Source organism: Carcharhinus amblyrhynchos, unplaced genomic scaffold, assembly GCF_965287045.1.
Source record: "Carcharhinus amblyrhynchos unplaced genomic scaffold, sCarAmb.v2.hapA chromosome_122, whole genome shotgun sequence".
Classification (NCBI taxonomy): domain Eukaryota; kingdom Metazoa; phylum Chordata; class Chondrichthyes; order Carcharhiniformes; family Carcharhinidae; genus Carcharhinus; species Carcharhinus amblyrhynchos.
The window spans coordinates 244,298-270,126 of NW_027649862.1; the positions used below are offsets into that span (position 1 = coordinate 244,298).

Genomic DNA, 25,829 nt, shown 5'->3' on the forward strand with positions numbered 1-25,829 from the left:
GCTGGTTCAGACACTTCCTTCGGGACAGGGGTGTAGGGAGCTGGTTCAGACACTTCCTTCAGGACAGGGACAGGGGTGTAGGGAGCTGGTTCAGACACTTCCTTCGGGACAGGGACAGGGGTGTAGGGAGCTGGTTCAGACACTTCCTTCGGGACAGGGACAGGGGTGTAGGGAACTGGTTCAGACACTTCCTTCGGGACAGGGGTGTAGGGAGCTGGTTCAGACACTTCCTTCGGGACAGGGACAGGGGTGTAGGGAACTGGTTCAGACACTTCCTTCGGGACAGGGGTGTAGGGAGCTGGTTCAGACACTTCCTTCAGGACAGGGGTGTAGGGAGCTGGTTCAGACACTTCCTTCGGGACAGGGACAGGGACAGGGGTGTAGAAGCTATTTCAGACACTTTGTTTGGGGCAATGTTGCAGGAGCCAGTTCTAACATCACTCTTTGCTCCAGGGTAATGAACCCTGTACGTGACGTCTCGTCCTCTCAGTTAAATAGCTTGTTACACTTTCCAGACCACTAATGCATTCCTCCCGTTTTGAATGCGTCTAGTTCTGAATCAAATCTACCTGTTTGGCACATCCATCTTCAGCAATGGCTGTTCCAGAAAGAGCAATGAGAGCGGGGTCAGTAATTTGGAGTGCTGGGTGAATGAGTGAGTGAAATCTGGTTCTGATTTTTGCACACTGTGTGCTGGGCCTCGACACACTGCTCTCAGGCTGCTTTTCTCATTAATCAGCATAACTGTGCAGCTTCATGTGGTGTGGGAGCACCGTGCCATGTAGCACCATCAGTTATTTTTGCCTTCCCGCCATTACAGATGTTTTCATGACCCAGTTTTCGGCGCTCCAGACGTCGCGTTCAGTAAGAACCCGGAGGCTGGCCGCGGCCGAGGAGAACATCGAGGTGGCACGCACGGCTCGTCTGGCTCAGATCTTCAAAGACATCTCCGATACAATCATATCTTACAAAGGTACGTTTCCAAAACATAAGAACTCGGAGCAGGAGTAGGCCGTCTGACCCCTTGACCCTGCTGTGCCGTTCAATAAGATATGGCTGATCTTAGAACATAGAAAAACTACAGCACAAACAGGCCCTTCAGCCCACAAGTTGCACCGATGCTATCCCTACCTACTAGGCTTACCTATAATCCTCAATCCTGTTCAGTGCCGTGTACTCATCCAGAAGTCTCTTAAAAGACTCTGTCGAATTTGCCTCCACCACTGACGGCAGCCGATTCCACGCACCCATCACTCTCTGAGTGAAAAACTTAGCCCTGACATCTCCTCTGTACCTACTCCCCAGCACCTTGAACCCGTGTCCTCTTGTGGCAGCCATTTCAGCCCTGGGAAAAAGCCTCTGAGAATCCACCCAATCAATACCTCTCAACATCTGATACACCTCTATCAGGTCACCTTTCTTCCTTCCAAGGAGAAAAGACCGGGCTCTCTCAACCTATTCTCATAAGGCATGCCACCCAATCCAGGCAACATCCTTGTAAATCTCCTCTGCACCCTTTCAATGGCTTCCACATCTTTCCTGTAATGAAGTGACCAGAACTGAGCACAGTACTCCAAGAGGGGTCTGACAAGGGACTTATAAAACTGCAGTATTATCTCCCGACTCCTAAACTCAGTACCTCGATTGACGAAGGCTGGTACACCATATGCCGCCTTAACCACATCCTCTACCTGCGAAGCCGATTTGAGAGTCCTATGAACCCGGACCCCAAGGTCCTTCTGATCTTCCACACTGCTCAGAGTCTTACCCTTAATATTATATTCCTCCATCCCATTTGACCTGCCAAAATGAACCACCATGCACTTATCCGGATTGAAGCCCATCTGCCACTTCTCCGCCCAGTCTTGCATCCTATCTATGTCACGCTGCAACTTTTGACATCCCTCCAGACTATCCACAACACCACCAACCTTCGTGTCATCGGCAAACTTACCAACCCATCCCTCCACTTCCTCATCCAGGTCATTTATAAAAATCACAAACAGCAAGGGTCCCAGAACAGATCCCTGGTGTATCCACTGGTGACTGACCTCCATGCAGAAAAAGACCCATCTACAACCACTGTCTGCCTTCTGTGGGCAAGCCAGTTCTGGATCCACAAAGCAACATCCCCTTGGATTCCATGCTCCCTCACTTTCTCAATAAGCCTTGCATGGGGGACCTTATCGAATGGTTTGCTGAAGACCATATAAACCACATCCACCGCTCTTCCTTCGTCAATGTGTTTAGTCACATCTTCAAAAAACTCAACCAGGCTCGTAAGGCACGATCTGCCTTTGACAGAGCCATGCTGACAACTTTTGATCATACTAAACTTCTCTAAATGTTCATAAATCCTGTCTCAGGATCTTCTCCATCAACTTACCAACCACTGAGATTAGACTCACCGGTCAATAATTTCCTGGGCTGTCTCTGTTCCTTTTCTTGAATGTAGGAACCACATCCGCAATCCTCCAGAAGCTCTCCCGTCTCCATCGATGACGCAAAGATCATTGCTAGACGCTCTGCAATCTCTTCCCTCGCCCCCCACAGTAACCTGGAGTACGTTCCATCCGGTCCCGGCGACTTATCTATCTTGATGCTATTTAAAAGCTCCATCACATCCTCTTTCTCAAGCTTCTCAGTCCGCCACAAGCCTGCACTACAACCACCAAGATCCTTTTTCACTGTGAATACCAAAGTCAAGTATTCATTGAGCGCCTCTGCTATTTCTACTGGTTCTATACAAACTTTCCCGCTGTCGCATTTGTTAGGTCCTATTCCTTCACATCTCATCCTTTTGCTCTTCACATATTTGTGGAACGCCTTGGGGTTTTCCTTAATCTTACCCACCAAGGCCTTCTCATGACCCCTTCTGGCTCTCCTAACTTCCTTCTCAAGTTCCTTCCTACAAGTTGTATACTCCTCTAGATCCCTAACATTACCTACCTAAACCTTTTGTACGCTTTTCTTTTCTTTTTGACTAGATTCGTTACAGCTTTCATGCACCACTGTTCCTGTAACCTACCAAAACTTCCCTGTCTCATTGGAACGTAGTCGTGCAGAACTCTAGACAAACATTCCTTGAAAATCTGCCACCTTACTTCGGTACATTTCTCCAAGAAAACCTCCTTCCAATTTATGCCTGTAATTTCCTGTCTGATGCCTTCATATTTCCCCTTACTCCAGATAAGCACTTCCCTAGATTGCCTGATCCTATCTCTCTCCAATGCTAGTGTAAAGGAGATAGATGATCACTATTCCCAAAATGCTCTCCCATTGAGAGATCTGACACCTGTCCAAGTTCATTACCCAGTACCAGATCAAGTACAGCCTCTCCTCTTGTAGGTTTATCTACATACTGTGTCAGGAAACCCTCCTGAACACACCTAACAAACTCCTCCCCATCTCAACCCCTTACCCTAGGGATATTCCAATCGATATTTGGGAAATTAAAGTCTCCCATCACAACAACTCTTATTATTACATAAGAACATAAGAAATAGGAGCAGGAGTAGGCCATCTAGCCCTTCGAGCCTGCCCCGCCATTCAATAAGATCATGGCTGATCTGTTGTGGCTCAGTTCCACTTTCCCGCCCTCTCCCCATAACCCTTAATCCCCTCTCTTATCAAGAACCCATCAACCCGCTTCTTAAAAATATTTAGCGAGGCAGCCTCCACCACTTCAACGGGCAGAGAATTCCAGAGATTCACCACCCTTTGAGTGAAGAAGTTCCTCCTCAACTCCGTTCTAAACCGCCTCCCCTTTATCTTGAGGCTGTGCCCCCTAGTCCTACTGTCTTTTTTGAGCGGGAAGAGTCTCTCCACCTCTATCCTATCCATCCCATTCATCATCTTATACGTCTCAATGAGATCTCCCCTCATTCTTCTAAACTCTCCATCTCTCCAGGATCTGTTTCCCTATCTGCTCCTCAACATCTCTGTTAATATTGGACGGCCTTTAGAAAACACCCAGAACAATTTTTGACCCCTTCCTGTTCCAAACTTCCACAGAGACTCTGTAAACAATCCCTCCACAGCGTCCACCTTCTCTACAGCCATTACACTATCCCTGATCAACAGTGCCACTCCCCCAACCTTTTTTGCCTCCCTGTCCCTCCTGAAACATTTGAAACCCGGCACTTGAAATATCCAGTCCTGTCCCTGAGTCATCCAAGTCTGTGTAATGGCCACCACATCATATTTCCAAGAAGCAATCCACGCTCTTAGCTCATCCACTTCGTTCATAACACTCCTAGCGTTAAAATAGACACATCTCAAACCTTTGGTCTGAGCGCTCCCCTTCTCCATCACCTGTCTATCCTCCCTCTCACACTGTCGACAATCCCTCTCTATTTGCGAGCTAACTTCCTCTCTCCCAGTCACTTCATTTTGATTCCCTCCCCTAACCATTCTAGTTTAAGCTCTCCCCAGTAGCCTTAGCAAGCCTTCCCGCGACGATGTTGGTCCCCCTGGGATTCGAGTGCCACCCGTCCTTGTTGTACAGGTCACACCTGCCCCTAAGAGGTCCCAGTGATCCAGGAACCTGAATCCCTGCCCCTGCTCCAATCCCTCAGCCATGCATTCATCCTCCACCTCATTCCATTCCTCTTCTCACTTTCTTGTGGCAAAGGCAGCAATCCCGAGATTACTACCTTTGCATTCCTCCTTCTCAACTTCTACCTAACTCCCTATATTCTCTTTTCATGACCCCTTCCCTTTTCCTACTTATGTCAGCGGTACCAATATGTACCACGACCTCTGGGTCCTCACCCTCCCACTTCAGGATTTCTGGGGCACGACCAGAAACATCCTGGATCCAGTGAGGCAAACTACCACCCCGTCTGCGTCCACAAAATCGCCTGTCCGACCCCCTCACTATAGAGTCCCCTATCTTCCTCCTTTCCTTACTCTTCTGAGCTACAGGGCCGGACCCTGCGCCGGAGACGTGGCCACTGCTGCTTCCACCAGGTGGGCTGTCCCTGCCAATAGTACTCAAACAGGAGTACTTATTGTGAAGGAGCCCATCCACTGGGGTGCTCTGTAGCACCTGGGCTTTCCCCTTCCTGACCGTGACCTGCTTGCCTGCCTCCCGTGGCCCCAGTATGACCACCTGCCTGTAGCTCCTATTATCACCTTGTTCTCCCTGACCAGACGAAGGTCCTCAAGCTGCAGTTCCAGTTCCCCAATGTGGTCCCTTAGGAGCTGCACCAGATGTGACGAAGGAACAGCGTTTCCGAAAGCTTGTGGGTTTACTATCAAATAGACTGGTTGGACTTTAACCTGGTGTTGTGAGACTTCTTACTGTGCCTCGCAGCACCAGGGCCCAGGTTCGATTCCCAGCTTGGGTCACTGTCTGTGTGGAGTTTGCACGTTCTCCCCTTGTCTGCATGGGTTTTCTGCGGGTCTCCGGTTTCTTCCCACACATCAATTGGCCATGCTAAACTTCCCCTTAGTGTCCAAAGATGTGCAGGTTAGGTGGATTGGCCATGCTAAATTGTCCCTTAGTGTCAGGGGGACTAGTGGGGTAAATATGAGCGGTTACAGGAATAGAGCCTGGGTGGGATTGTTGTTGATACAGGCTTGATGGGTGGAATGGCCTTCTGCACTGTAGGGATCCTGTGAAAATCCTTGAGGGGGTTGGACAGAGTAGAGAGGGAGAAAACTGTTCCCATTCATTAAAGGATGGAGAATGAGGATAGATTGAAAGTAATTTACAAAAGAAGCAGATGTGAAATGGGAAAATACTTCTCCACCCAGCGAGTGGTCAGGGTCTGGAATGTTCCGCCTGGCGGTGTGGTGGGAGCAGGTTCAGGGGGGAAAGCTAGGGGAATGGCACGAAATCATGATGCTCTTTTGAAGAGCTGGTATAGACAAAATTTGGCCTCCTCCTGCAGTGTAACATTCCTGTGATAACATCCCAACAATCATAATCGGACAAAGATTTAGGACCAGGGCATATAAAAAGACATCAAGGTAACTGAGCGAATGCATGATCGGTTCACAGTGGATCAGGGAAAAGGACGTGAAGCAGTACATATCTGTGTTAATATCCCTGTGTTACTCTCTGAGTTAATATCTGTTCACTTGTCTATCTGACCTGCTACATTCCTGATTCAGGTTGCGTGCTTTCATTAACAGTTCAGCTTTTTAAACGTGTGTTCTTTTTGAAATGTATTTAGATTCCTCGGAACAAGCATTGGCCACACCCCTACTGAACCTGCCGTCCCGCAAAAAGTGAGTAGTTTGTTTGTTATCTCTGCCCTGTGTAGTTCACCATGTGGGGTATTAAAGGCCACTGAACAAGGGCACAGCAGGGCTGCTTATCGCATCAGAACACGAGTAGGCCATTCAGCCCCTCAAGCCTGTTCACCATTCAGTGAGACCCTGGCTGATCTGCTTCCTAACTACGTCTGCTCATCTTGGCTCCACACCCGCCCGCCTTGTGTCCTGCAATAAGCTACTAAACAAATCTCCAAGTTCGATCTTTCTTCCATGCTTACCTCATGAATGGGATGGATAGGATAGAGGTGGAGAGACTCTTCCCGCTCAGAAAGGACAATAGGACTAGAGGGCACAGCCTCAAGATAAAGGGGGGGTGGTTTAGAACGGAGTTGAGGAGGAACTTCTTCACTCAAAGGGTGGTGAATCTCTGGAATTCTCTGCCCGTTGAAGTGGTGGAGGCTGCCTCGCTAAATATTTTTAAGACGCGGGTTGATGGGTTTTTGATAAGAGAGGGGATTAGGGGTTATGGGGAGAGGGCGGGAATGTGGAACTGAGCCACGACAGATCAGCCATGATCTTATTGAATGGTGGGGCAGGCTCGAAGGGCTAGATGGCCTACTCCTGCTCCTATTTCTTATGTTCTTATGTTCTTATGTTCTCTCTCTGCCCCTCTCTCTCTCTCTCTCTCTCTGCCTCTCTCTCTCTCTCTCTGCCTCTCTCTCTCTCTCTCTGCCTCTCTCTCTCTCTCTCTGCCTCTCTCTCTCTCTCTCTGCCTCTCTCTCTCTCTCTCTGCCTCTCTCTCTCTCTCTCTGCCTCTCTCTCTCTCTCTCTGCTCTCTCTCTCTCTCTCTGCCTCTCTCTCTCTCTCTGCCCCCTCTCTCTCTCTCTCTCTCTCTGCCCCTCTCTCTCTCTGCCCCTCTCTCTCTCTCTCTGCCCCTCTCTCTCTCTCTCTGCCCCTCTCTCTCTCTCTCTCTGCCCCTCTCTCTCTCTCTGCCCCTCTCTCTCTCTCTGCCCCTCTCTCTCTCTGCCCCTCTCTCTCTCTCTCTCTCTCTCTCTGCCCCTCTCTCTCTCTCTGCCCCCCTCTCTCTGCCCCCCCCTCTGCCCCCCCCCCTCTGCCCCCCCTCTGCCCCCCCTCTGCCCCCCTCTCTGCCCGCCCCCTCTCTGCCCGCCCCCTCTCTGCCCGCCCCCCTCTCCTGCCCGCCCCCCTCTCTGCCCGCCCCCCTCTCTGCCCGCCCCCCTCTCTGCCCGCCCCCTCTCTGCCCGCCCCCCTCTCTGCCCGCCCCCCTCTCTGCCGCCCCCCTCTCTGCCCGCCCCCTCTCTGCCCGCCCCCCTCTCTGCCCGCCCCCCTCTCTGCCCGCCCCCCCTCTCTGCCCGCCCCCTCTCTGCCCGCCCCCCTCTCTGCCCGCCCCCCTCTCTGCCCGCCCCCCTCTCTGCCCCGCCCCCCTCTCTGCCCGCCCCCCTCTCTGCCCGCCCCCCCCTGCCCCCTCTCTGCCCGCCCCCTCTCTGCCGCCCCCCTCTCTGCCCGCCCCTCTCTCTGCCCGCCCCCTCTCTCTGCCCCCCCCCCCGCCCCCCTCTCTCTCTGCCTCTCTCTCTCTCCCCCTCTCTCCCTGCCCCCCCTCTCTCCCTGCCCCCCCCTCTCTCCCTGCCCCCCCCTCTCTCCCTGCCCCCCCCTCTCTCCCTGCCCCCCCCTCTCTCCCTGCCCCCCCCTCTCTCCCTGCCCCCCCTCTCTCTCTCTCTGCCCCCCCCCTCTCTCTGCCCCCCCCCTCCCTGCCCCCCTCTCTCTCTCTCTCTCTTCCCCCTCCGCCCTCCCCTCTCTTCCCCCTCCGCCCTCCCCTCTCTTCCCCCTCCGCCCTCCCCTCTCTTCCCCCTCCGCCCTCCCCTCTCTTCCCCCTCCGCCCTCCCTCTCTTCCCCCTCCGCCCTCCCCTCTCTTCCCCTCCGCCCTCCCCTCTCTTCCCCCTCCGCCCTCCCCTCTCTCCCCTCCGCCCTCCCCTCTCTTCCCCCTCCGCCCTCCCCTCTCTTCCCCCTCCGCCCTCCCCTCTCTTCCCCCTCCGCCCTCCCCTCTCTTCCCCCTCCGCCTCCCCTCTCTTCCCCCTCCGCCCTCCCCTCTCTTCCCCTCCGCCCTCCCCTCTCTTCCCCCTCCGCCCTCCCCTCTCTTCCCCCTCCGCCTCCCCTCTCTTCCCCCTCCGCCCTCCCCCTCTCTCTCTCTCCATCCCCCGCATCACCTGGATTTCTCATTCTCCCGGGGTTCAGGAACGCTGCTCCCCCCGGCTGTTCGATCCTGTTGTGCAGTTGTTGCCTAAGTGCTCACATCTGTGGAGCTTGGCACTTCCTGTAGACCAATCCCCCTAACCTGATAGTACCATGGGATCTGCTCATTGCTTTTCCCATAAAATAGGTGTTTGCCACAGCAAAGTTCAATCAAAAGTTGAGGCAAACCTGTTAAATGTGACATTTTTGGGAAATAATTGTCAAACTCTATTGTAGTTAACATTGATTAGAATCATTCCCTGTTTTCCAGAAAGGAAATTCCGGTTTCTTACCATGAGAACATTTAACTTGTTAATCCTCCCATAATCTAACAACAAATTCCTGTTTACAGCACGCAGGCAGGCCATTCGGCCCCACTGGCTCATGCTGGTAATTATGCCGCACAGAAGCTTCTGCGCACTCCTTTTCACCGCACCATGTTAGCATATCCTTCTATCCCCTCCACTCTCAGTTTGCCTTCCTCTCCAAAGTCTGCTATTCGCTTTAATCACTCCCTGTGGGAGCAAGTCCCACATTCTCCCCACTCCCCGCCTGGGAGCGAGTCCCACATTCTCCCCCACTCCCCGCCTGGGAGCGAGTCCCACATTCTCCCCCACTCCCCGCCTGGGAGCGAGTCCCACATTCTCCCCCACTCCCCGCCTGGGAGCGAGTCCCACATTCTCCCCCACTCCCCGCCTGGGAGCGAGTCCCACATTCTCCCCCACTCCCCGCCTGGGAGCGAGTCCCTGGGAGCGAGTCCCACATTCTCCCCCACTCCCCGCCTGGGAGCGAGTCCCACATTCTCCCCCACTCCCCGCCTGGGAGCGAGTCCCACATTCTCTCCCGCCCAGTCCATGGGAGCGAGTCCCACATTCTCCCCCACTCCCCCCGTGGGAGCGAGTCCCACGTTCTCCCCCACTCCCCTCCATGGGAGCGAGTCCCACATTCTCTCCACTCCCCGTGGGAGCAAGTCCCATGTTAGCACTGCTGCCTCACAGTGCCAGGGATCAGGGTTCAATTCTGGCCTCAGCACTGTCTGTGGAGTTTGCATATTCTCCCCCGTATCTGCATGGGTTTCCTCCAAGTGCTCCAGTTTCCTCCAAGTGCTCCAGTTTCCTCCCACACTCCAAAGATGCGTGGGTTAGGTGCAGTGGCCATGATAAATTGACTGTAGTGTCAGGAGAGCTCGTGAGGGTATATACATGGTGTTACAGAGGATAGGGCCTGGGTGGGATTGTGGCCGGTGCAGACTTGATGGGCCGAATGGACTCCTCCTGCACTGTAGCGTTTCTGTGAGATCATGTTCAGCTTATACCAAATTTCCTTTAGGGTATGTGTTCCCTTACTTTCTTGACTTGGACAGGTAGGGCACTGCCTACTACTACAGCTCTGTACCTTTCAAACTAATCAGTCATTGACAGCGAGTATCACCCATGTGGTGTTGATTCATTGTAAAAGACTGGAATCTGTCCTGTATCCTGGGGATGTTAAACTCTCTCATTGGGCTGTGCTAGATTCTGTACCTCATGTTTATGGGCCAGAGCTGTGGTTCTGCCTGGCTCTCCACATGGTGTTAACCACAGGCGATGCCTGGGTGATGCATGGCATGGCTTGTTCCATTGAGCCTGTCCTCCTGCCTAAGTAAGAAGTCTGACAACACCAGGTTTAAGTCCAACCAATTTATTTGATAGTGAATAACTATCAAATAAATTGGTTGGACTTAAACCTGGTGTTGTCAGACTTCTTACTGTGTTTTACCCCAGTCCAACGCCAACATCTCCACATCACTCCTGCCTAAGAACAGAGCTGCTGGCCTGTGTTCACTTGTTCACAAAGGAGTATGCACTGACTCTCTTTCCAACTTCCATGCAGAAAATCGGATTATTACGAGAAGATTACAGACCCGATTGACCTCAGCAGTATTGAGAAACAGATTCTCACAGGCCATTACAAGACAGTGGAAGCCTTTGACGCAGACATGCTGAAAGTCTTCAGGAATGCCGAGGTGCGTAAGTAGATTCTGAGTTCCAGTTCTTTAGCTTAGCTTGTGAAAGAGGACAGCCTTTACTGGGAAGTGGAGACATGGCATTGTACAATGTCCACAATCTACAATCTGTGATTCCCTTCCTATCCATCTACCCAAGCCCCTCGAGCTACCTGCATGAAAACTATTTTAATGCATTCCCGCACCTTCATCTGCGAGTACGCTCCCTCAGCTTAATACCTCAGCAGTCAAGGATCCCTTTGCACCTGAATTCCATACCCTTGTTATATTCAGGTCACAAAAATATCTCTCACAGTGGCTAGCATCGCTGCCTCACAGTGCCAAGTTCAATTCCAGCCTTGGGTCAGTGTCTGCGTGGAGTCTGCATGTTCTCCCTGTGCCTGCATGGATTTCCTGCTCCAGTTTCCTCCCACACTCCAAAGACTTGCTGGTTAGGGGGATTGGCCATGCAGAATTGCCTCTTAATGTCCAAAGATGTGCAGGTTAGGTGGATTGGCTATGCAAAATTGCCCCTTAATGTCCAAAGATGTGCAGGTTAGGTGGATTGGCTATTCGAAATTGTCTCTCAATGTCCATAGATGTGTGGATTCGGGGGATTGGCCATGTTAAATTGCCCCTTGGTGTCAGGGGGATTAGCAGGACAAATACATGGGGTTATGGGAATCGGGCCTGGGTGGGATTGTGGTCAGTACAGACTCGATGGGCCAAATGGCCTCCTTCTGTGCTGTAAGATTCTATGATTCTGTTCTATCAAAAGCGCCCTTGAAATGTATTCGTGGAAGGTGCACAGTGGGTAAATGCAGTGCCTGATGTGATACTAAGTTCTACAGGTCAGGAGGTTCCTCACTCCATTTCCCAATTAGCTTATCTACTCCACGACATAGGTACGGATGTTCTGCTCCATTTAAATGCTCCTGTGTTTGGAAAAGGAAAAATCAGCCAGAGTTCCCAGTCCGGATCAGTGTGCAATGACTCAATATCGGGTGAGGAAATGGTGGCGTTTAAACAATCTCCTGACACGGTCTTGGTTTTGGAGAGAGAGTGTGGAGAACAGGTCCACAGGGAACCACTGCATCAATGAAATAACTGTCCAGAGATAGAAGAGGATTGATCATTACTGGATGTGTGTTCATAAGAATTGAGGAATCATAGAATCTGTATAGTATAGAAGGCGGCCATTCAGCCCATTGAGTCTGCATACAAACCCACCTAAGCCCTATCCCCATGACCCCATGCATTTTACCCTAGCTAGTCCCCCTGACACTAAAGGCCAATCCACCCAACCTGTACATCTTTGGACACTCGGGCAATTTAACAAGGCCAATCCATCTAACCTGCACATCTTTGTACTGTGGGAGGAAACCAGAGCACCCAGAGGAAACCCACGGGGAGAACATGCGAACTCCACACAGTTACCTGCGCTGGGAATTGAACCCAGGTCCCAGATGCTGTGAGACGGGAGGGTGTGGTGGTGAACGGTGAGTGTTGTGGGGGGGTGAGTGATGTCGGGGGTGGGGGGGGTGAGTGGTGTGGGAGGGTGGGGTGAGTGGTGTTGGGGGGGGTGGTGTCGGGGGGTGGGTGAGTGGTGTAGTGGGGGGGTGGTGAGTGGTGTGGGGGTGGTGAGTGGTGTAGGGTGGGGGGATGAGTGGTATGGCAGCAGGCAGTGTGGGTGTTGGCATTAGGGTTACAAGTTGGGTGAGGAGTTTGGGGAGGGAGCTGGTGTGAGTGGGGTATGGAAGAGGGAGCACAGCTAATAACCTCTCCCATATCAATGCATTCCTACAAGCGTGTACTTGTTTGCAGGTTAATTTGGGTAGCTCATTAACCACAATTGATAGCAGGCGTGGGCCCAGCACGCAGGGTAATCGACCATATGTTGTGGCCTTGGGCTGTGGTAATGAGATATCAGGTAAAGGCTGTGGAGTTAGCAAGTCTGGCACCCTGCCAACACTGACAGCCAGCCACATGGTCAGCTCACAGAGGTGGCTGACATTTGTGGGCAGGGTGTTGGGGGGGTGGGGGTTGACTCTCTGGGTCTTTTTTTATTTGCTCCGGGAGAAATGTCAGAATGGAACGCCCGCTCCCGTTTTCCCAGGACTCACAGCTCAACTATCCATATGGACAGGCGGTGAAGCTCCAGTTACTCAGCTGTAAGCAGTGTGTCTGGTCCTCCTGCCTCTATAGCCTGCTTGCTCCTCTGTCCCAGGCTACAGAGTGTGCACTGATCCCAGGACATGCTCTCACAGTGCTGCTTTTTTCCCCAATTCCTTATTCCTCCAAAAAATCCAATTCCAAATGAATCCAATTTAAGATCCCCACAAGAGAGACAAACGTGATGGAAGTCATAGAGTCAATTACCAGGGGGTATAGGTTTAAGGTGTGAGAGGCAAGGTTTAAAGGAGATATACGAGGCAGGGCGGTGGGTGCCTGGAACTCGCTGCCAGGGGAGGTCGTGGAAGCGGATGCGATAGTGGGTTTTAAGGGGCGTCTGGACAAATCCATGAACAGGATGGGAATAGAGGGATATGGTCCCTGGAAGGGTAGGGGTTTTAGTTCAGTCAGGGGGCAGCATGGTCGGTGCAGGCTTGGAGGGGCCGAAGGGCCTGTTCCTGGGCTGTAATTTTCTTTAAAGGACCCAAGCTGACAAGATGAGGCATTGCACCCTATCTTAGGCTCGATCTGACACTTAAAGTTTATTAGTCACAAGTAGGCTTACATTAACGCTGCAATGAAGTTCCTGTGAAAATCCCCTAGTCGCCACATTCCGGCGCCTGTTCAGGTACACTAAGGGAGAATTTAGCATGGTCAATGCACCCGAACCAGCACATCTTTCAAACTGTGGGAGGAAACTGGAGCACCCGGAGAAAACCCATGCAGACACGGGGAGAACATGCAGTCTCCACACAGACAGTGACCCAAGCTGGGAGCCGAACCCAGGTCCCCGGTGCTGTGAGGCAGCAGTGCTAACCGCTGTGCCGCCGTCTATCCCTGCCAAAGGGCTGGCTTTAAAAAAACTCTGTGAAACCTCATTGACTACCCTGAGCATTGATGAGGATGGGGAAATATATAAACTGAGTTCAAACATTATTCCCCTCTTTGCTGTTTTCTTTACCCCACCCCCCACTCCGGATCTTGCTGGAGCACAGTCCCATTAGAACAGGCTCACGTGCATGTTCTTAATACGCTTGTAGGCTGTTCAGCTACCAAGCTGCTACTACCTGTACTCGGTGAGAACCCCTGTCTGCTTGTACCCCTGTCCCGACTGGCAAACCTGAAGGCTGAAATCAACCCACTGAAAGTAAATTAGAATCAGGGCTGTAGCTTAGTGCCCCATTGGGCTGAGCCATTGGCAGAGTCTCTCGTTAATGCTGACTGTGAGTGAGTGAGTATCACTTCTGTAATTATTTCACATTGTATGCTGCAGAAATACTATGGCAGGAAGTCTCCCATTGGCAGAGATGTTTGTCGCCTGAGGAAGGTCTACTACAACGCCCGACACGAGGCTTCAGCCCAGATTGACGAGATCATCGGGGAGACGGCCAGCGAGGCGGACAGCAGCGAGACGTCCATCGGTGAGAAGGAGAACGGAAACGAGAAGGACGACGATGTCATTCGCTGCATCTGTGGGCTGTACAAGGACGAGGGACTGATGATTCAGTGTGAGAAGTGTATGGTGAGGAGCGCTGTGCTGTGTTCATTCTGAATTGTACAGTACCCCGAGGGAATTAAATCTCCCTCGCAAATTGAAGAGGACCCTGTAGTGGTTTGAAAATGTTTATTTATTTAATCATGATGTGGGTATGCCGGCGTTGGACTGGCGTAAACACAGTAAAAAGTCTGACAACACCAGGTTTTAGTCCAACCTATTTATTTGATAATATACTCACAAGCTTTCGAGGGACACCCTCTTCGTCAGGTGAGACTCTCCATTCACCTGACGAAGAGGGTGTCCCTCGAAAGCTTGTGAGTATATTATCAAATAAATAGGTTGGACTAAAACCTGGTGTTGTCAGACTTTTTACTGTATTTATTTAATGTCAGGTCCTCGGCCTGTTCCAAAAGGCATCGCAGCCAGCAAGTTCTGATTCGCATGCTGCTCTTCTGGACACGACACCGCCCATATCCCGATGGAAATGCCTCATCCATAGCAAACCAAAACCCCGTGACCAAATTCCTCAGCCACAGTCCTGATGGATGGGGCACTTGTTGAGTGCAGGGTGAATTAATAGAATCATAGAATGGATACATGGATACAGGCCCTTCAACCCAAACTGGTCCGTGCCAACTCAAATACTCATCTAAGCTAACCCCATATCCCTCTAAACTTTACCTACCTACATATCTTTTTTTATTCATGGGACATGGGTGTCGCTGGCTAGGCCAGCATTTATTGCCCATCCCTAGTTGCCCCTTGAGAAGGTGGTGGTGAGCTGCCTTCTTGAATCACTGCAGTCCACGTGCTGTAGGTTGACCCACAATGCCGCTCGGGAGGGAATTCCAGGATTTTGACCCAGTGACTGTGAAGGAATGGCCGATAGATTTCCAAGTTGGGATGTTGAGTGCCTTGGAGGGGAACCTGCAGGTGGTGGTGTCCCCATTTATCTGCTTCCCTTATTGTAGACGAAAGTTGTCGTGGGTTTGGAAGGTCCAAATGCCTTTTAAGTGTTGGCAATGTCCCTGCCTCAACCACTTCCTCTGACAGCTCATTCCACACACATACCACCCTCTGTGTTGAAAAAGTTGCAGCTCAGGTTCCCATTAATTCTCTCCCCTCTTAACTTAAACCTACACTGTCTAGTTCTCAATTCCCCAACTCTGGGGAAAAGATCGAGTGCATTCACCCTATCCATGCCTCTCATGATGTAATACACCTCTACAAGATCACCCCTCAGTCTCCTACGCTCCAAAGAGAAAGGTCCTAGCCTCTCCAATCTTTCCCTATAATTCTGTCCTAACCCACACATCTTTCAGACTGTGGGAGAAAACCGGAGTACCCAGAGGAAATCCTCGCAGACACAGGGAGAACGTGCAGACTCCATGCAGACAGTGACCCAACCAAGAATCGAACCCGGGTCCCTGTGAGGCAGCAATGCTAACCCACTGTGCCACCCTGGCCGATGAAGGCCAGCATGCCAAAAGCCTTCTTTACTGCCCTCTCTACCTGTGACTGCATTGGCCAAGGTATAGGGAGATCTCCCTGCAAAGCAGGGCTCTAATGGACAGTGTAGTCTTGCTGATTATAGTTACTCCCCTGTGGAGGTGTCTGTGCTCCGAGGTTCTCAGTCTATTGGTCTACGCCTGAACACTCTGGGCCTGGGTAAGGAGAATGAAAGAAGTGGGAGTTGGGAGTGAGTATTCAGCAAACTGAAACTCTGGGATTATTATCGCCCGAACTGAAAACTCCTAAATGTGGTGATGGGTTGTTATGCAGGTTAACATGGCGACACAGTGGGTTAGCACTGCTGCCTCACAGTGCCAGGGAGCCAGATCTGATTCCCGGCTTGGGTCACTGTCTGTGCAGAGTCTGCACATTCTCCCCATGTCTGCGTGGGCTTCCTCCGGGTGCTCCGGTTTCCTCCCACATTCTGAAAAATGTGCTGGTTAGGGTACGTTGACCCAAACAGGTGCTGGAGTGTGGCGACTAGGGGAATTTCACAGTAACTTCATTGAAGTGTTAATGTAAGCCTACTCGTGACACTAATAAATAAACTTTACCTTACTTTCCTTTAACACCAAACTAATCCAAAAAAGTAGTGTTTACCAAAGCAAGAGTACAGTTTTAAAACCCGTATGGTTTAAATAGAATCCACAACACACAGACACATGGATGTATCTCAATATTTATCAATAGACACAATTTGCTCACCCGACTCCTCATTATGACAACATTGACCAAGGATGGGGAAAACTGTGAGTGTATTCAGAGTTTTAGGTAACTGTGCCAGCAGGAGGTGAATGTTGAAACATTGGCACGAGGGAGGCAATGGCCCAGTTGTATTATCATCAGACTATTAATCCAGACACTCAGCTAATGGTCTGGGGGCCAGATGGGTTTTTCTGACTATGGTTTCATGGTTATCATTAGACTTTTAATTCCAGATTTTTATTGAATTCAAATTCCATCGTCTGTTGTGGCGGGATTCGAACCCGGATCCCCACAGCATTACCCTGCATCTCTGGATTACTGGCCTACTGATAATTCCACTGTGCCACTGCCTCCCCACAGTTTAGAATGAGACAGGAAGGTGGGAATAACCTTTCAACATAGAATCTGCTGGAGTTGGGTTATAGGAAGGAATGAGTGTGTTTCACATGACTGGAGATATCAGCGTATGGTAGATAGATACCTGATCATTGGGTTGTGGGGTAAGGTCTGGGTGAGACTGTACCTGATCATTCCTGTGCCTTTTTAAAAAACAGACTAGTTCCGATTTATCATAAAGTACTACAGTGGAGGCCATTCAACCCATTGAGTCTGTACTGACTCCCACCCAGGCCTTACCCCACAATCCAGTGAATTTACCCCTGACACAAAGGGACAATTTAGCATGGCCAATCCACCTAACCTGCACATCTTTGGACACTAAAAGGCAATTTAGCTTGGACAATCCACTTAACTTGCACATCTTTGGACGCTAAGGGGCAAATTAGCATCTCGAATCCCTCTTAATTTACTCATCCTACGACACTAAGAGGCAATTTAGCGTGGCCAGTCCACCCAACCTGCGCATCTTTGGACTGTGAGAGAAAACTGGAGGCTCGGAGGAAACCCACGCAGACATGGGGAGAATGTGCAAAATCCACACAGTGACCCAAGCCGGGAATCGATCCCAGGCCCCTCGTGCTGTGAGGCAGCAGTGCTAACCACTGTGTGTCGATTGAACAGGGAGTCCTGTGGATTCCAGCGGAACGTGTTGTCTTGTGTACTCATTCTTGTCACCCTTCCCCACTAGGTATGGCAGCACTGTGACTGCATGCGGGTTACTGCAGACGTTGAACACTACCTGTGTGAGCAGTGTGATCCTAGGCCTGTGGAGAGGGTGAGTGAATCCCTTGCGAGTATGTGCGGTGTTGTGCGTGCTGTTTGACCGCTTCAGGTACTGACATCAGTCCTGGATTTGTGTCTAAACCTGTGTGTGCTGTGTCTCACAATGAAGTAACTAACTTATTTGAGAAAATGCTGGAAAATCTCGGCAGGTCTGGCAGCATCTGTAACGAGAGAAAAGAGCTGATGTTTAGAGTCCAGATGACCCTTTGTCAAAGCTTTTGGTGTTTTGGCAAAGAGCTTTGACAAAGAATCATAGCATAATTAAGGACCCCCACACCCTGGACTGAGGTCATGTGCCAACCGACTCAAGAACAGCTCCTTCCCTGCTGCTGTCAGACTTTTGAATGGACTTATCTTGCATTAAGTTGATCTTTTTCTACACCCTAGCTGTGAGTGTAACGCTACATTCTGCGCTCTCTTTCCTTCTCTGTGAACGGTATGCTTTGTCTGTATAGCTCACAAGAAACAGTACTTTTCACTTTGTGACAATAATAAATCAAATCAAATCTGGACTCAAAACGTCAGCTCTTTCCTCTCCTTAGAGATGCTGCCAGACCTGCTGAGATTTTCCAGCATTTGGTTTGAGATTCCAGTATCCGCAGTAATTTGCATTTAACTAACTGATTTCCCCCCCAGCCCTGTTTTCCAATGGTTAAACAGCTGCAATTGTAAATTCCTGTAACTCCAGCGTGTTTTTATTATTGGCGGGAAAATAACTGCTGGGAAGTTTTGTATCAAATGTCAGTGTCTCATGGCTCTCTCCCTCCGTGGCTGTTGTGGGTGGAGCAATGCAGAACAGATGATCTCCAGGTTGCTGTGCCCAGTCTGTGTTTGATTAGCTGGTAATACTGTGGGGGTGGGGGAGGAGGAGATGCTACCACTGTGGTCCCAAACGTGGGAAGGAGATTAACAAGGAAAAGAATTAGCCCAGGTTTCTCAGCTTGGGTGAATTACAGTCCTCAGCACGAGAATTCCTGAGAGAAGGATAGGAAACGTAACCAAAATCAGAATAAAAGCAAATTACTGTGGATGCTGGAATCTGTAACCTGAAGAAAAAATGCTGGAAAATATCAGTATACAGTGAAAAGTGTTGTTTCTTGCGTGCTACACAGACAAAGCATACCCTTCATAGAAAAGGAAAGGAGAGGGTGCAGAATGTAGTGTTACAGTCACAGTGAGGGTGTAGAGAAAGATCAACTTAATGTGAGGTAGGTCCATTCAAAAGTCTGACAGCAGCAGGGAAGAAGCTGTTCTTGAGTCGGTTAGTGCGTGCCCTCAGACTTCTGCATCTTTTTCCCGATGGAAGAGGGTGGAAGAGAAAATGTCCGGGTTATGTGCGGCCCTTAATTGTGCTGGCTGCTTTGCCAAGGCAGCGGGAAGTGTAGACAGAGTCAGTGGATTTGATTTGATCGGATGTGATTTATTATTGCCACATGTATTAACATACAGTGAAAAGTATTATTTCTTGGGCAGTATACAGACAAAGCATACTGTTCATAGAGAAGGAAAGGAGAGAGTGCAGATTATAATGTTACAGTCACAGCGAGGGTGTAGAGAAAGATCAACTTAATGTGAGGTAGATCCATTCAAAAGTCTGACAGCAGCAGGGAAGAAGCTGTTCTTGAGCTGGTTGGTACATGACCTCAGACTTTTGTATCTTTTTCCCAGCAGAAGAAAGATTAAGAAAGGTGCATGGGGTCTTTAATTATGCTGGCTGCTTTTCCCAAGGCAGTGGGAAGTGTAGACAGAGTCAATGGATGGGAGGCTGGTTTGTGATATAACCAGAAAGAGAGAGAGTATAGGAATGAGTTGGAGAATCTGCTGAACTGGAGCGGTGACAATAATCTCTCCCTCAGTGTCAACAAAACGAAGGAGATTGTCATCGACTTGGAAGCATAAAGGAGAACATGCCCCTGTCTACATCAACAGGGATGAAATAGAAAGGGTCGAGAGCTTCAGGTGTCCAGATCACCAATAACCTGTCCTGGATTCCACCCCCATGCTGACATTATAGTTAAGAAAGCCCAGCAATGCCTCTACTTTCTCAGAAGACTAAGGAAATTTGGAATGTCTGCTACACCTCTCACCAACTTTACAGATGCACCATAGAAAGCATTCTTTCTGGTTGTATCACAGCTTGGTATGGGCTCCTGCTCTGCCCAAGACCGCAAGGAACTACAAAAAGTCGTGAATGTAGCCCAATCCATCATGCAAACCAGCCTCCCATCCATTGACTCTGTCTACACTTCCTGCTGCCTCGGGGAAAGTAGTCAGCATAATTACAGACCCCAGACACCCTGGACATTCTCTCTTCCATCTTCTTCCGTCTGGAAAAAGATACAGAAGCGTGAGACACTTACCAACCAACTCAAGAACGGCTTCTTCCCTGCTGCTGTCAGACTTTTGAATGGACGTACCTCGCCTTAAGTTGATCTTTCTCTACACCCTAGCTGTGACTGTAACACTACATTTAACACTCTCTCGTTTCCTTCTCTATGAACGGTATGCTTGACCTGTGTAGCGCACAAGAAACAATAGTTTCCACTGTATGTTAATACATGTGACAGTAATAAATCAGCGTGCTTTCTATGATGCTTCTGTAAAATAGTGAGTCTAGCAGCATCCGTAAGGAGAGGAAAAGCCAGACTTTTTGAAATTTTCCAGCATTTCCTGTTTTGGAATCAAAATCAAAATATGATGGCAGAGAGAGAGAGAGTTCTCTATCTGGGCCAGCACTGCTCAATGGTATCTGATCCGTACATCAACACTTTCTGTCTGCCCTATCACAGGCTGTTGCTTCTGTTCTATTGCAGGAGGTTCCCATGATCCCACAGCCACATTACGCCCAGCCCGGCTGCGTGTACTACATCTGCCTCCTGCGAGATGACCTGCTTCTCCGGCATGGTAAGCTGCGTCAAACTTTAGTTAGGCCCACCTTTAGAGTATCGCGTGCAGTTGTGGTCGCCACACTACCAGAAGAACGTGGTCACTTTGGAGAGGGTGCAAAGAAGGTTCACCAGGATATTGTCTGGTCTCGAGGGTATTGGCTATGAGGAGAGGTTGGATAAACTAGGATTGTTTTCACTGGTAAGACGGAGGCTGAGGGGAGACCTGATAGAGGGCTATAAAATGATGAGAGGCATAGATAGGGTGAAAAGGTCCAAAGTTCCTGAGAGAGCTCTGAGGATTTTCCCAGGGTGGGAGTGCCAATTACAAGAAGGCTGAAGGTGACAGGAGGGTAAGTTCAGGGGAGAAGTGTGGGGAAAGTTTTTCACACAGAGGGTGGTGGGTGTCTGGAACACATTGCCAGCGGAGGTGGTAGAAGCAGGCACATTACCAACATTCACGGTGTATCTTCAGACACATGAATGGGAAGGGAACAGAGGGATAGGTACTGTGTGTGGGTGCAGACTTGGTGGGCCAAAGGGCCTGTTCCTGTGCTGTGTTGTTCTTTATAGGGGAGAATGGTCTTGCTCATGTACATTAATGGAGATAAACAGGAGTTGGCCCTCCCAACTTCAACAGAACTGTACTTGAAGCAAAGAATGCAAAAACTAGAAGCAGGAGTGGGCCACCAGGGCCTTCAAGCCTGCTCCACCATTCAGCCAGTAATGGCTGATCTGTGCCAGCCTCTTGTGTGCCATTTCCCCCTCGCCCTCTACCAAATATCCACCTCCACTTTGAATACTTCTAATGATCCAGCACCCTTTGGGGCAGAGATTTCCAGAGACTATCCACCCTCTGCGAGAAGACATTTCGACCCACCTCAGTTTTAAATGACCAGCCCTTTATCTTGTAGCAATATCCCCTTGTTCGAGACTCTCCCAATAGTGACAACATCTCACCATCTTCCTGTCAAGCCCCCTCAGGATCTTATATATTTGAATAAGGTCACCCCTTACCACACAAGTACAGAGAAAGCTAACTGTCCAATTATACTCTATCTACCTGTTTCATACAATGCCTATAGTGCAGAGGAGGCTGTTCAGCCCATCGAGTCTGCTCTGACTCTCCAGTGTGTTCCACCCATGCCCTATCCCCTTGGGGTGGCACTTGGGGCAGCATGGTGGCTCAGTGGTTAGCACTGTTGTCTCACATGGCCAGGGATCCAGGTTCAGTTCCGGCCTCGGGTCACTATCTGTGTGGAGTCTGCACATTCTCCCGGTGTCTGTGTGGGTTTCCTCCGGGTACTCCGGTTTCCTCCCACAGTCTGAAAGACATGCTGGTTAGGGTGCATTGGCTGTGCTAAATTCTCCCTCGCTGTACCCGAACAGGCACCAGAGTGTGGCGACTAGGGAATTTCCACAGTAACTTCATTGCAGTGTTAGTGTAAGCCCACTTGTGACTAATAAATAAACTTTACTTTTATTTGATGCCAGTAATTGCAGTTTTAGTTTGTCAACCCCCAGTAACATCCCAAATTTTGGCAGAGGGAAGAAGAGAACCCAAACCATGCCTGTTACAGCTTGGGCTGTCTGACCTCTGCACTTTGACAGGTCAGTGTGCCCAGACAGGAACAGGAATGAAAGGCTTGACGTATGAGGAGGGTTAGAGGACTCTGAGTCTGTACTCAATGGAGTTTAGACCGATGAGGGGGGGGGGGATCTCATTGCAACTTACAAAATACTGAGAGGCCTGGATAGAGTGGACGTGGAGAGGATGTTCCCATTAGTCGGAGAGATTAGGATCTGAGGGCACAGCCTCAGAGTAAAGAGACGACCCTTTAAAACAAAGATGAGGTGAAATTTCTTCAGCCAGAGGGTGGTGAATCTGAGGAACTCTTTGCCGCAGAGGAGGTCGGGTCATTCTCTGTGTTTAAGACAGAGATAGGTTCCTGATTGGTAAGGGGATCAAAGGTTATGGGGAAAAGTCAGGAGAATGGGTTTGAGAAACTTACCAACCATGATCGAATGGCAGAGCAGACTCAATGGGCTGAGTGGCCTCATTCTGCTCCTACGTGTTACGGAAACCTGCAACAGTTAAACACAGCTGGTGCCATGTGCATTCTTAACAGCTGGCTTTAAACTCCCTGAAGCATGTGACTGTGACTCGAAACAAACCTGGCCAAGGAAAGGGGCTAATTGTCAAGCAGTGCTTAATGGCGGTCCTGAAGGTTCCTCCTGAACACTCAGCAAGGCATGTAGATGTTTAATCGCTGTGGTGGAACAGTGTGCAAATCTCCCTGAGCCATCGTGAGAACCTGAAGTGTTTTTTCATGATTGTTTTGCTGACTCTCCTTTGATAAACTCCGCTGTGTGTTGTGCTGCAGGCGACTGTGTCTACCTGATGAGGGATAATCGACGTGGACCAGAGGGTCAACCTGTGCGGCAGTCGTACAGACTCCTGTCCCACATCAACCGGGATAAACTCGATATCTTCCGCATCGAAAAGCTCTGGAAAAATGACAAGTAAGGCAGCGCAATCCTCACAACTCGCTAAACTAAACTAAACTCGCATGGCTTTAAATTAAGGGGGGGTAGCTACAGGACGGATGTCAGGGGTAGGTTCTTTACCCAGCGGGTGGTGAGGGATTGGAATGCCCTGCCTGCTGCAGTTGTAAATGCGTCTAGTTTGGGGGCGTTTAAGAGATCTCTGGATAGGTTTATGGACGAAAAGGGATTGGTATAGGCTAGTGGGTCATTGTTTTTGTAACTGGTCGGCGCAACATCGTGGGCCGAAGGGCCTGTTCTGCGCTGTTATGTTCTATGTTCTATGTTCTAACACCTTCAGAAATCTCAGCTCCAGTTCACAATACTGTACCCCAGTGTTGTACAACGACAGACCCATCCCCACCAGTACTGTACCCCAGTGTTATACAGCGACAGACCCATCCCCACCAGTACTGTACCCCAGTGTTATACAGGGACAGACCCGTCCCCACCAGTACTGTACCCCACTGTTATACAGTGACAGACCCGTCCCCACCAGTATTGTACCCCAGTGTTATACGGCGACAAACCCGTCCCCACCAGTATTGTACCCCAGTGTTATACGGCGACAAACCCGTCCCCACCAGTACTGTACCCCAGTGTTATACAGCGACAAACCCGTCCCCACCAGTACTGTACCCCAGTGTTATACAGCGACAAACCCGTCCCCACCAGTACTGTACCCCAGTGTTATACGGCGACAAACCCGTCCCCACCAGTACTGTACCCCAGTGTTATACGGCGACAAACCCGTCCCCACCAGTACTGTACCCCAGTGTTATACGGCGACAAACCCGTCCCCACCCGTACTGTACCCCAGTGTTATACTGTAACAGACCAGACCCGTCCCCACCAGTACTGTACCCCAGTGTTATACAGCAATAGATCCGTCCCCACCAGTACTGTACCCCAGTGTTATACAGCAACAGACCCGTCCCCACCAGTACTGTACCCCAGTGTTAAACAGCAATAGATCCATCCCCACCAGTACTGTACCCCAATGTTATACAGCGACAGACCCGTCCCCCCCCAGTACTGTACCCCAGTGTTATACAGCGACAGACCCGACCCCACCAGTATTGTACCCCAGTGTTATACAGCGACAGACCCGTCCCCACCAGTACTGTACCCCAGTGTTAAACAGCAATAGATCCATCCCCACCAGTGCTGTACCCCAGTGTTATTCCACGACAGATCCGTCCCCACCAGTACTGTACCCCAGTGTTATACAGCAACAGACCCGTCCCGACCAGTACCGTACCCCAGTGTTACACAGCGACAGACCCGTCCCCACCAGTACTGTACCCCAGTGTTATACAGCAATAGATCCGTCCCCACCAGTACCATACCCCAGTGTTATACAGCAATAGACGCGTCCCCACCAGTACCATACCCCAGTGTTATACAGCAATAGACGCGTCCCCACCAGTACTGTACTCCAGTGTTATACGGCGACAAACCCGTCCCCACCAGTACTGTACCCCAGTGTTATACGACGACAAACCCGTCCCCACCAGTACTGTACCCCAGTGTTATACCGTAACAGACCAGACCCGTCCCCACCAGTACTGTACCCCAGTGTTACACAGTGACAGACCCCTCCCCACCAGTACTGTACCCCAGTGTTATACAGCGACAGACCCCTCCCCACCAGTACTGTACCCCAGCGTTATACACTGACAGACCCCTCCCCACCAGTACTGTACCCCAGTGTTATACAGCGACAGACCCGTCCCCACCAGTACTGTACCCCAGTGTTATACAGCGACAGACCCCTCCCCACCAGTACTGTACCCCAGTGTTATACAGCGACAGACCCCTCCCCACCAGTACTGTACCCCAGCGTTATACACTGACAGACCCCTCCCCACCAGTACTGTACCCCAGTGTTATACAGCGACAGACCCGTCCCCACCAGTACTGTACCCCAGTGTTATACAGCGACAGACCCATCCCCACCAGTACTGTACCCCAGTGTTATACAGAGACAGACCTGTCCCCACCAGTACTGTACCCCAGTGTTATACAGCGACAGACCCCTCCCCACCAGTACTGTACCCCAGTGTTATACAGTGACAAACCCATCCCCACCAGTACTATACCCCAGTGTTATACAGCGATAGACCCGTCCCCACCAGTACTGTACCCCAGGAAATATTCTGTCCACACTTGGACGCAGCCTAGTTTGGAAGAACAGGACCCGGAATTGTACGACTGAACATTTTTCTTAATTTAAATGTAAAAATTTCATGCACCTACAGTTATGGTTTATATATTACCCAGATGTGGAAATGTGTAATTCAATAAACATGTAGTAGTTTGTAGTTCAGAGTGTTGAATGATCTCCTGTTTCATTCTGACAGAGGGGAGCGATTTGCCTTTGGTCACCATTATTTCCGACCCCACGAGACCCATCACTCCCCTTCGAGACGGTTTTACCACAACGAGTTATTCAGGGTGCCGTTGTACGAGATCATCCCTCTGGAGGCAGTGGTCGGGACCTGCTGTGTGTTGGATCTCTACACGTACTGTAAGGGTGAGTGTGAATTTACTACCAGCCTTTTTAACCCTCGCCCCTTGCTGCCAGCTTCCAGGTACAGCTGAAGATATCTTGGTACTGACGATTATACATATCTCTCCTCGAGGTGGCCTCGGTTTCAGAGAAGCAGCTTCTAGCTTCTACTCAGCATCTCCCCATCACCAGCAGTCAAGCCTGGAACTCAATCTTGCTTGATTGAAGAAGATTGTAGAACATCTGCCAGTGTTCTCAGCACAGCCTTGGCCAGAGTCTGTCTCCTTTACATAGATTTATACTGCAGAGTGCACAGTGCTGTGTTAAGACCTGGTCAGAAACTCCAAGGTACTTACAAAGTTT

The 25,829-nt window shown here is 50.3% G+C and overlaps 2 protein-coding genes across 3 annotated transcripts in view; one reads left to right on the plus strand and one right to left on the minus strand.

The window, feature by feature from the left end:
• Positions 1-25,829, plus strand: part of ash1l (ash1 (absent, small, or homeotic)-like (Drosophila)) — a 245,067-nt gene that overhangs the window by 199,064 nt on the left and 20,174 nt on the right. For both annotated transcript variants that reach the window (XM_080183023.1, XM_080183024.1), the window contains exons 16-23: positions 821-973; positions 6,183-6,237; positions 10,345-10,477; positions 13,902-14,150; positions 17,431-17,517; positions 20,339-20,429; positions 22,795-22,933; positions 25,318-25,490. In XM_080183023.1, coding sequence (XP_080039149.1) covers positions 821-973; positions 6,183-6,237; positions 10,345-10,477; positions 13,902-14,150; positions 17,431-17,517; positions 20,339-20,429; positions 22,795-22,933; positions 25,318-25,490 — 1,080 coding nt within the window. The remainder of the gene's footprint in view (positions 1-820; positions 974-6,182; positions 6,238-10,344; positions 10,478-13,901; positions 14,151-17,430; positions 17,518-20,338; positions 20,430-22,794; positions 22,934-25,317; positions 25,491-25,829) is intronic.
• ints3 (integrator complex subunit 3) overlaps positions 1-25,829 on the minus strand; it is a 254,467-nt gene that overhangs the window by 48,429 nt on the left and 180,209 nt on the right. The window lies entirely within an intron of this gene.